This window comes from Ceratina calcarata, unplaced genomic scaffold (assembly GCF_001652005.2).
Source record: "Ceratina calcarata isolate Rehan_Ccalc_2016 unplaced genomic scaffold, ASM165200v1 scaffold436.2, whole genome shotgun sequence".
Taxonomy (NCBI): domain Eukaryota; kingdom Metazoa; phylum Arthropoda; class Insecta; order Hymenoptera; family Apidae; genus Ceratina; species Ceratina calcarata.
Window position 1 is genome coordinate 756825 of NW_017167384.1, and position 11701 is coordinate 768525.

Genomic DNA, 11701 nt, shown 5'->3' on the forward strand with positions numbered 1-11701 from the left:
ATTTGTTGTCAAAAGTTCGCCATTTCGACGCTGGGATGGTCGGATTTTGTCAACATCAATAAAATGCCAAATAATCATACGTAACTCGTTAAATATCGAAATTAGAAGAAAAACAACTTTTATTTGAAGCATTTTTCGTATTCCACTATGAAATTCTTTCCTTTGATTTAACAGTATTTTATTCAAACGTCGGACCTGGTATAAAATTGTAGATGCGCATAATCTTGCAATAAACACGACGCGAGCTCGTTAACGGCGTCTTCGCCCCATCTTGCATTCCCATAACATTTTCCTCGGCTACCCTGTGTCTCATAGGCTTAGACAAATACAGCCTCCTCGCGGTTGATGTTATCAGCGCCGACAAGCACGCCTAGCTAACGTGTTCCGAGGTTGTTGCTCCTTCAGAGCCTCAGCGATTACAAACACCCCTTGTCGACGATTCCTGCCGTGAAACAAGCCCTTCGCCTCGGAGAACACGAAATTTCTTGGGACCGTCGATCGATCGATCGACTCGAATCAAGGCTCGAGTTCCAAAAGCTCGTTGGACTTCGCAGGACTCGTTTTAAGATCGGAAATCGTAAAACTTTCATTCAAAAATTCAAGCGTATTTTAGAATATTTGAATGACGTCAACTTTTTTTATTCTCGTTGAACAGATGACGGAAAGACGTAGTTTACCCGCGACGGAATGAAAAAAGTCGGCCAGGATTCCGAGGTCGGAAGCAATCTTTCTCGGGGCGAAGGTGGCCAGCCGACTCGTAGACAAATCAAATCTTTTCGGGTTGACGGCACCGCGAGAGAGCTCATCCATTCGATTCCTATTCTGTCTTTACCGTTTCTCTTTCGCGTTCCTGTAGATACCTATAGACAGTGAAAAGGAAAATACTCCGAGCGTTGTTCTTCCCACTTTGCTTCGCGCCGATTATAGCCCGTCGGGAATTCGAATATTATTCTTGTCGAGTGCAAAGGTTAGAGGAACGATGGGGCAATAACGCGGTTCGATAATCTATCGACGTTGCATAAAAATAATTTTAAATTACGCTTAATACGAGTTCAATCTTTGCACGGTAACTAGGTATTCGATTCCATTGGAAAATTGAATCGATCTTCGATAATCAAATACAAACGAGATGCCTTTGCAAACGATGCAGCGTGTACATGTAATTCGATTCGAGAGGTAATTATGAAAATTTCGTTTCTATTAAACAACCCGTCGTTCCACGAGGTATATACACTCGCAATTTCAATATCGCTTTTATCAACTATCCGCCTCCTAGATGGGATCGTTTCCCAGTGATTCTGTACCCGATTAACCTCGTTCTCGTCGAGATTCACTCTATCTTCCCGTTCAAAATTGCACCCATGCATTCCGGTATCGGCGATCTTTCAGCTTTCCTTCACTCCAGTTTCCCTCTGCCTCACTTTTATACTTGATAAAGCCTGTATCCCGTTATGGCACTTTAATCAATGCAACGCAAGCGAACGACACTAATTAATGAAATTAAATAACTCTGTTTTATCTTTCATCAAAAACTTCCCGCTGATACAAGAGCGGAAAATCAGATAAATTCTGTACTACATTCTATTTTGTAATTAAATTTGGTACAAATCCTCTGAAAGGGTAACAGGATTTATAGGTCAGCTTCAAAAGCATTCCAACCACCCTTAGCCTGCTGACCAGTTTCTTTGGCTGGCAATCTCTCATTTGCTCGATTGAAACCGTATCGATTGCTTTTTTCACGTGAACGTAATTAGGAAAATCTTGTTCACTCGAGTCGTAAAACGCACGAGTTGAATCATTTCCCGCAGTTAAAGCAACTTGAACGTCGAGTACAATTCTTAATTAACAGAGTATAATGCACAGGCAGATTTGTACAATACTAAACGTGTGAAAATGCTTCTACTTTTTAACCGAGGAAACATTTCGAACGTTTTTTGTTGCTTATCCTCCTTTTTTAAAGAATTATCTAATTATTCTGGTCGAGTGAACCGTTCTCGACTTTAATGAAATCCGAGTGGAGAAAAAACGAGGCTAGAAAGATGCCGGAGAACGTTTATTATTCCCTTTGCCCGATCCGCTTGTTCAGCGCGAATGAAATTTAGATGCAACCGGAATCCTTCGTAACGTTCTTTCATAATTTGGGTCAAGTCTCTGCCGCTTTATCCTCTATTATGCGTCTTAAGTGGTTATTTACTGAGGATAGTATTCCGCCTCGTATCGAACATCCCTCATCCCGGTGATACACTTTCTTTCATTATCCTATTCCGTAAAATATGTAATATCCTGTCCTCGGCATTTTAATTCATCCCGGAAGAGGATCAGGAAGATCCTGTTTTAAAAATCGAATACAACGCTTCTAAGGATTTTAATCGTAAACTGGCCACTAAGATAACTGAGAAGGAAATTATTGAGATTCGTTTGAACATTGTTTACCGCAGAACAAATTCGTCGATCGATCTGGACTGCTATAAGTAAACAGAGTCGAGGGAGGTGAAACTTGAAGCGCCTCGGAACTATTAACGGGGTTCCTCCTTCGACATCGACGAAGAACAACACCGACCGCGTTTGCATTCCCCTAACTCAACCCCTCGGGCGTTAACGCGTTTACCCACGGCAATTCTTGACTTCCGCCCACGAAAAATCGCGTTATTAATGTTCCTCTTTAAACAGCAGCGGCTCTAAAACATCCTGTGATTTTTTAAAATTTTTCTCCTAAGTAATCCGTATGCGAGACTGTTTCACGCGCAGTACCATACGTAATTGATCCAGTTGCGCTTTTTACACGTGCATTCGCCTATGAAACGTAATCCGAGATAGGAGCTCTGAATTGAAGACGGAAACGCGGTCGACGCGAAACCTAATCGACGTTCTATCGCTTTCCGTATTCACTTAATAAACCCTTCTGTTGAAACAAAATTTTTAACCATTCCTTACTTTTACAAGTAGACCGTAATAAAATTTAGATAGAATTCGATCGTGTCGGGGTGGAGCAGAGGATTAAACGAACTTGGGAGCGAGTCAATCGTGGCTCGGAATTAAATCAGGTGCAACGGAGGGTGGGAAGTTCGTGTCCAATGTACCGTGGCCGATGGAAACGGCCATTACCACGCTTTAGAACGGGAAATGGTTTTTGCGCGCGGTACCAAGCGTAAATTCGTCATCGAGCACGCGATTAAAACACCGGGGCTCAATACGGCGTTCCCCTTTTCAAAACGAATTAATCAGCCGGAAAAATTCATCGAGATTCAACCCATAATTATTTTATCAGAATTTCTGATTGAAAAATGATTGTACGAAGAGAACATTGTTGCGCAGGTTCGGGCTCCGGTTCCGGGAGTAGTGGCTGCGCGTCCAGCACCCTCGGGACGTTACCCTTGAATCGTTGCTATTCATCCTTGCCGAGGGGTGCGTTGGCAGCTTACGGCAGTTTGACAAGGCCGGCGACGCTTCCGCGCCTGCCCTTGGGTCTTGGCCTTGGTCCGGCTCCAACCACCGGAAACGGACCGCTGCCACAAAACGATAAGGATAGGGACAGCAACGGCAGCAGCAAAAGGAATAGCGACAGCGTTCTCTGTCACCGTTTGCCATTACTTCATCCACTGCCGACCTGCGATATCAGCAGTCATCAGGGCACTGGTTTCCATGAGATTTTCAACGCCATCAGGTTTGTCCAGAAATTATAACAAATATACTCATGACGAGATTTTTACTTTGTACATTTATATGTAAATCATAAATCATAATAATAATAAACACCGACAAGTAAAAGTAGTATTAGTCAGCTAAATTAAATTAAAATAAATTGCTTCACATTTAACTATCGCGGGAAGGTAAATTAAAAAAATATACGAGGTTCCGAGGGTCGCTCAGGGGTGGTCGTCTGGGAACTTCGTAGGCCGTTTCACGAAGTTTCCCGAGATTTGGTTCTTGAACAGACCGGTAAATGAGTTATGGAAATTAAGGAGACGAGCGAGGAGAGAAAGTGGCCGTTCAGGAAATTATGCGAACTTCCCACTGGGAAGTTCTCTCTCCCATTTCTGGGTGGCCAGCTTGGGGCATGATTCGCGTCAACATTGCAAGAGATTATGAAATATGAAACAAGCGTTCAAATTATTTAATACAAAATCAAATTCCTGTTCTAACGGATACAAGAATTTAATTAAATATCGTAGACACTCATACATGTCCAGTTAATTAATTTTCTATATCATGTGTGTGATTGCATTTGCATATTCTACGAGCGTCGGGAGTCATATTTCTCTCGGTTGAACAATTTTAAGGGAAGGGTTAGGGAAAAAAATAATTGTCACCTGGCTCTGCCAGGCGTTAATTTCGGCTCTCACCTGGAAATCGAGCCATTGTTCCTATTGTGCAGAGCACGTGACCCCCGAAAAAGGATCGCGTCCATTCAATTACGAGACTCCGAGGCGGAATTTCTTTCATCGGCCGTCATAAATTTACAGCTGGATCCCAGAGGCACTGGGGAATTTCACGCGAAATTCCCGGTGTAACCGCATCGAATAATTCCCGCGACCAACAGTTTTTCCTCCGTCCCGCCGCGACGTTATAAACCGGATACCGAACATTTTTCAAATATCGGCTAACCGCCGCATTTCTGGCCACCGCGTAGCTTTTTAATTTTCGTGCTAGCACTGTTTTTTCTCCTCATACAATTTAATTACTTCCATTCCGTTTTTTGTTAGCCGAACGACGGTACAAAGAGGAAGATTGCATTTCACATTTATCAGAAAGTTTTAATTATAGTTTTTCGAGAAGATTGAATTACTTGTAACAGGATTTCATCGCGAAGATTTGAAACGGGATCGTAAAACGGAAGCGGGAAAACGCGGGTATCGTAAAAAGAATCCGCGTTTTTCCCCTACTGGTCTGGACACACGGGACCCATTTGTTCCGTTGATGTAAAAGGCGGGTGGTTCGGAAAGAAAAGCGTTCCCCGCGTGCCCTTTTATGAATCCGTTTACGAGGCTCGGAACACGAAACGGAAGCGGGACCGGCTGCGCCCATTGTTTCACCCGTTTACGAACGGACCCTGGAACGCGTCAACCCCTAAGCGAGAAATAACTCGCGCCCCTTTTGTTCGCTTAATAATGGTGATTCTCAGAAATTTGTCGGAATCGAATTAGAAAAAACGATGGAACCTTGATTTCTCGTAACGCCACGTTCTTCCATATCTCGTAAATTTATTAAACCATTCACTTTTATCTCGAGACGGTCCCCGTAACCCTTTTACATCGTGAAAAAGCTGAGATTCCATTGTCCGCCGTGATTTATCCAGACATTTTTATGTTCACGGTTGCGCGATTTCAGAACGGACCGCTCAAAAGGGAAATCAATCGGACGTAGGTATATACGCGCAGAGAGTCTAGGAACGTGTGCAGTATCTGAAATACGTCGGTTGACCCGTGATCCATTGCCTAGCCGGCGCTGGCCGTTTATTTTCGCGAGAGAGCAACGTTTCCTCGGGAACCGAGGCCATACCCTACGCGGGCTGAAAATCGAGAGAGAAACGGCAACTGATACAGACCGCTTTGATTTAAAGTATCAGTTTTATTGGCCGAGAGTGGCTTATCCCATACCCGAATAAAATGTTTATTCTGTCGGCCGATTCGGAACACGCCCGGATATTTTCTCCATAGTGCTACACATCCAGCTCGCTGTTGTACTCGGTCGAATGCCATTAAAGACGAGCCATTAGCCACCGAGCTAATAGCCGAAAGTAAATATCCAGTCGGCAAGTGGATACCGTTAAATCCAGACGCGATCCAGAACTCCTTGGATTGGGTTCCCCATTAAACGCAGCCGGTGTGCTACGCATTGCGTTATTACATTCCTTTCAAATTAGAATGGGTTTACCGATTTTTCTTTCCCCTCTGCATTCTTGCAATTACCAAACTTTAGAATAAAGTTTTGCACGATAGAATTCAAAGAGGGGTTGCGATATGAAATTTCGAACTAGATAGGCGACGTTGCTTTTTGTTCACATTCTTTATTACGAAAATGGGATCATGGCAGCGAGTCAAGACAGAGAATACAATCTCGTGTTTACTATATTCAATTGAATATTGATCGATCACTGTCACAGGGAGCCAAACTGCAAGCTGAGGTCTCTGAACGTGTCTAAGTGTTTGCACGGCGGATTGGACGCTGGTTGCCTCGGCGAGACGATTAGGAGAGCGCGGAATTTGGATGCTGTGAGAGCGGCTGGTGCCTCGAGGCCCGCGGACGTGATGCCGTTGGTGCTCGCCCTGACCGAGGCGCCTTGTCTTCAACTCCTGGACCTGGCCAGCCCCCGGCTGGCCCTCGACGATCATCCCTCAAGATTGTTGTGTCACGCTCTTGCAAGAAACACTACTTTAAAGTTACTCAGTCTCGAGGGATGGACTTTCAGGATAGAGGTAAGTTCATAACAATAATTTCCATTGTACCGACCATGCGTGTAATACAATATTTCACACAGTGACTGGTGCAACGTTTGATTGGATAACATAAATGAGTTAAACGTCTGTGAACTGTTTGAAGTAATTATTACCAGTATAAGTTTAGAGTATTAATCATTTCGAGTTTAATTAGAGTTGATAATATTCCCGCATACATGCCGACTAGTAATTAACGCTAATACATTCCTCGGTTCCTTTCGAACCAACGGCCCCCCTCTCTCCCCCTCCGTCTGCTCCATCATCTCTGAGCCATTGTTGGCAACGAGCCATTATCTTCCGGTGAAGCACGAGCTGCGGAACGGTGAAAAGACAGCCGAAAACCCTTGCGGGAGTGGGAAGAGAGCGCGACCACCGAGTAATCCTAGCAGGAGCACCGCTGGATTATCCCTGAAAGTGGGTAATTAATTATCTGAGTCCATGGTGGAGGACGAGTGGCCTGGGCATTGTTTAGCTTGGCCACAAATTGCGGGCCAAGGGACGAATTCGACGTTCCTCGCGATAAAGAACGTACTCGGGAGCAAAAATATAATTAATTTACAGTTAAATTCGTTAGGAAAGCGCATTAACTCGACGGAGACGACAAGCTGTTTACGGACTCGTCGCCGATAATTGCGGATGCGCCTGGTTTCGCTAATTAGCGAGCAGTTACCGTTTTCGGACGTCTGGAAACGTTCATGAATAATACAGGATGACCCGTTTTCAAGCTACAGTTGTTTCCCTGGAAAAGGGAACGGCTTAACTGGAAAATTAGGCAAAGCTCGGTTCGTGCTTTGTTACGTGAATAAAAATTGAAGTTATTAGAAGACTGATTCTAACCGATTTGTGCGGTAGCGTCGAATCGGATTTCGTGAAGCGGTATAAAAATTCTCTTTGTAGGAATTATTCGATCGACGTCCGACTTTTTCACTGACCGAGCATTGAAACCTGTTTCCATAGCCGATTTCGCGGCAGCCTGAGCACTCGACTATTCTTCTTTTATGAAATCCTGACCGTTTTTCTGTTTGTCACAAACGCGTGGGACCAAAATCCATTGATAAGAACGACGAGAGCTTTTTTCCATCGGACCGATTCGGAGTCCGGTGTTTAACGACGGCGAAGGTCGAAAACGCATGGAAATGTCTCGGTGCGATAAGACGGATCACCGCTTATCCTCGTTCCCTAGAAAGGAGAAACGTCCGACGCGCAAGATTTATGCTCGCGCCCGCTTCTCCATTATTCCGAACGCGTCGCGACGACGCAGCCAATTTATTCGAATCCCGCGTAACTTGGAAGGGGTTAATGGTTGCGTAGCACGGCGGAACACCGACGCGGCGCGACGTCGCGAAGATGCCGATCAATTAACGTAATTGATCTCGCGTATCTTTTTCTTTTGTTCAAAGGAGTAACACAAGTGGAACGGAATCTGATTTATTTAAAAGCACCGGTGATATCGAGCCGCGTTGGAGACGCGCTGCAAACAAGATATATACGCGACGCGGCCAAATGGATTCTCCATTATTAAAAATGCCGTCGTTTGCTCGCCCGCGTGATCCAATTTACTTAAATCCGGATACTCTCTACTCTCTACATTGTTCCGTAACCAATTTCCCTGGGAAATAGAATACAAGAGAAATGGCGCATTAAGCGGACGAATCGATCATCGCCGAGCAAGCCGGACCCCTGCCTCCGCTTACTCCCGAACGCTTCTTCGAAATGGTTCCTTATTTATTATCCACCCTCGCCCTGCGAAACGATGAGGACCAGATGATTTATCAGTCTACGCTTTAACCTATTCCTCCAAGGAATGAAATGTTAATCAACCTATGGTCGCAGTCTATCAAAAACTGACGAGCCACTATTTCTTAATTTAATGTTTCCAACGAGAAGTTTTAATAAGAAAATTGATGAATTGTACACCTATAAAACATAAACAGGATCGAGAATGAAATGCATATTATTATTTCTAAAAGGTGAAACAGTTTCTAGATATTTGAATATTACCTAGTCTACTAATGAAAAATGGTAAGAGTAAAGTTCATGCCTCCACTGGCCATATTTCTCCTGTCGAATTGCGGGCGAGTTATCCGTAAATCACCCTTTAGCTAAGACATTAGAACAGCCTGGTTACTTTACGACCCATTTTATATGTCCTCCAGCCCCTAAATATTCCCCGATCAGGAAACAATTCGTTTAAATTCTCCTGCCCGAAATATGGGACTCTCGAGCCAACATAAAATACCGCGCCGCGAGGTTTTCCAGCCCGCTCAACGTCGCCGGTGATATTGCCCCGCGATAAATTACAACCATTCCCCGTTCCCTGCTCGCGACATCCCTTTTCCACGATCCTGACCACCGTCTCCGGGGATTCGTTCAAAAATTTCCATAAGAATGCCGTATGACTTATTCCATTATGCGAACCGATTCCTGTGAAACCGTTTATTCAAAACACCGTCCCCGGCAATGGAGAAATTGTGTAAAAGAAACGTAGCCCCACGGCTCTCTTCGACTCTTCTCTTCAATTTTTGCTGGTTCAGATATTTTTTTAGAAATTGTTTCGATCTCTTGTGGACGATATCCGAGAGACTGACGACGGAGCTTGTTTGAAAGCTGATTCGATTTGGTCGGTACGACTTTGGAAAGTAGCTAAACGAGCAGTCCTCGATTCCCTGTGACGATTCTCGGCTTTGAAGCGGGTTCATCGGTTAGCCGAGAGAGAGAGACAGCGAGGGCGGGAGAGTTTAATCGCGTCAGTAACGAGGGTAAACTGTGCAACGAGGGTAGGGTCGCGGAGGGGTTCGGAAAGCGCATAATTCGCAGAATATCCCGGATAAATTGTACAACCGTAAAATCCTCTCCCGGTGTGGCTCGACGATATCACGCGCCGGGAACAATGAGGCGGGACTGGGGCAGATTTAATTTAACGCACGAGGGTGATTATAAACAATGCAGCTCGTTCGAGTTCCTCCCCGGAATCCTCTTGCCCCGCGCGGAACATTATTGTTCGGGCTGTCACGAACCAGGATTATTTCCATTTAAAAAGAACCGCGCCGGTGCCGATTCGTTCAATTTATACCCGGCTACTCGCGATACTTCTCGCCGGACCCGAATGACCCAGCCGCGGGCGAAAAACAATTTTCAAATACGAGCTTTTTGGGATAACATACAATATCCAGTTAACCCGACCACTCTCTGTTTGCAGCATTTTACAATCAGAAAATTTATTTCAAGCTTTTAATCGATAATGGATCAGTGGCTCGTTAATGATTCCGTATAAGAGCTAAAGTATCCGTGGCCACAGAGAATAATTAATGCACGCGTCAACCGCTTTGGAGATCTAAATTCGCTGGTAGTTCGCGCTTTGATCTGCGGATGACAATCGTTGGTCCGTTCGGTTCGAAAGAGGGTCAAGAATTCCTGCAGATTTGATCTTCGAGGTTTTCTTTTTGGTAAATAATATAACCGAGAGAAGCCAAATAAGCGCTTCGTTATATCTGGCAAGTGCTCACGCCCGTAATTTCGGCCAATTTTCCCAGCATTATTCAAGCCGAGTCGGCATGTTCACCGCAGAAAACTACCCTCGTAAATCACGCGATCCGTCGGTGAAATTATTTCCACTGCCGGTCGGCCAAAAAAAAGAAAGAAGGAGTGTCTGGAATCGCGCAAAGAAATTCCAGCTGCTCCGCGCGAAATCGAATCATTTGACTCAGTGGGTCAAAAAAGAACGCATACAAAATTCATTTTATTATATTTACATCCACTTTCCATAAATATCTTCTTTACGTTCACATTGTCCCGACGCGCATCTCATGAATCTCGGAATAAGCTTGCCACTAGGTCTCGCGCTGCAGAAAATATTTTATCACGCGGAATTTAAATCGAAAGTCGAAGCTCGAAGTGACTGAAGTCCCTGCTCGTGGAGATTCCGCGGGACACCCCTTTTTCTCAGACGAATTAATTTCGGGGCGAGAGTTGGCAGCGGGCCGATTAAAATAGCGAACGGGGCGACACTTGTTGCGTTTATTGGGTAAACATTTTTAAACGGCCACGGGTATCTCATGAAATATTCCACGGCCATCGATTCACCCTTTGCCGTCAATAAACCACTTCGTAACCCTTTTTCTACTGAACTGTTTCAACGTGGTTCCGCGTGTTTCCCCTTGATCTGGAACGCAATTTTCCATCAGAACTCTCGCGTTCACCGCGGTGGAACCTTTCCACCGGAGATTCCCCAAGGGGGTGGCTGCGCCGGAGAATATCAGGACGCGCGACGTATTTCCACCGTGTCACCGGGAATAAGGGTAGCAAAGCGGAAACGGAGCCGCTTCGCTTCCCCGAGTCGAATCGAACCAGACTACTCGGCTTCGCGATCAATTTGAAGCCGCGTCTCTTCGCTTAATGAAGCCTCTCCGCGGAACTGTGTCTACTAATTGGGTCGCGCTATTTCGGGAACCTCCTATATTCCCATGTAAATCATCCCTTTACAACTCAATTTTCCCTCGTTCGTAATTTCAACAGACAAATGTCATTTGTGCCTGTGATGAAACAGTGACACGTTCTCGGACGATCGATTAGCTTGAAACAAAATGAACGAGGGCGACAACGAACACTGGCAAAACCGATTTAGAGATTAGTCGCAGCTTGTTAGCTTTGTTGTTATCTTCATCTTGCGAGAGGCACATGATCCTGTAATCTCGGAAGCCGTTGTGCGCCACCACCTCCGCTTTGTTCACCGACGAGGGTAACGTAATACCGCAAGCGATTTCGGCGTCGCGGCGCACATCAGACGCTTCCTTCTCGTTTAACACCCGTTCGATAGCGCGGGCGTTAATAACGACCAAGGATAGATCAAAGAGTTCTCCCTCTTACGCGAGTAACTCAAGAGGAAATATCTTCATAGCGAAAGCCCAACTTATTGAAATTAAATCAGACCGAAAACTTCCATTAAATAAAGCATTCGCATTCCTCGATTCCTGATTCACGGGTTCATCATGGAATCAGAATCTGTACTTGTTAATCATTATTTGAAACTATCAATTAGTGAATGATCTTTTCGTTCGGTACGAAACATTTAATTAATTCATGTCATTCGATCACGCAAACTGAAGCACTTAAGGATGTCCCAAAAGTTCATGTACTTTAGAAAAATGTATTTTCTATAATTAAAAAGAAATCAGACGTCGGAAGAACAATGCTAATAATAAATAGCTACGTGCTAAAAAGTATAGAAGGAAATATTTAATTAATTATTGACGCTGGCGAAAAAC

At 44.6% G+C, this 11701-nt stretch overlaps 1 protein-coding gene across 2 annotated transcripts in view; it reads left to right on the plus strand.

Annotated features, from left to right (window-relative positions):
* LOC108626994 (uncharacterized) overlaps window positions 1–11701 on the plus strand; it is a 97492-nt gene that overhangs the window by 82309 nt on the left and 3482 nt on the right. For both annotated transcript variants that reach the window (XM_026815238.1, XM_018027994.2), the window contains exons 8-9: window positions 3316–3664; window positions 6104–6416. In XM_026815238.1, coding sequence (XP_026671039.1) covers window positions 3316–3664; window positions 6104–6416 — 662 coding nt within the window. The remainder of the gene's footprint in view (window positions 1–3315; window positions 3665–6103; window positions 6417–11701) is intronic.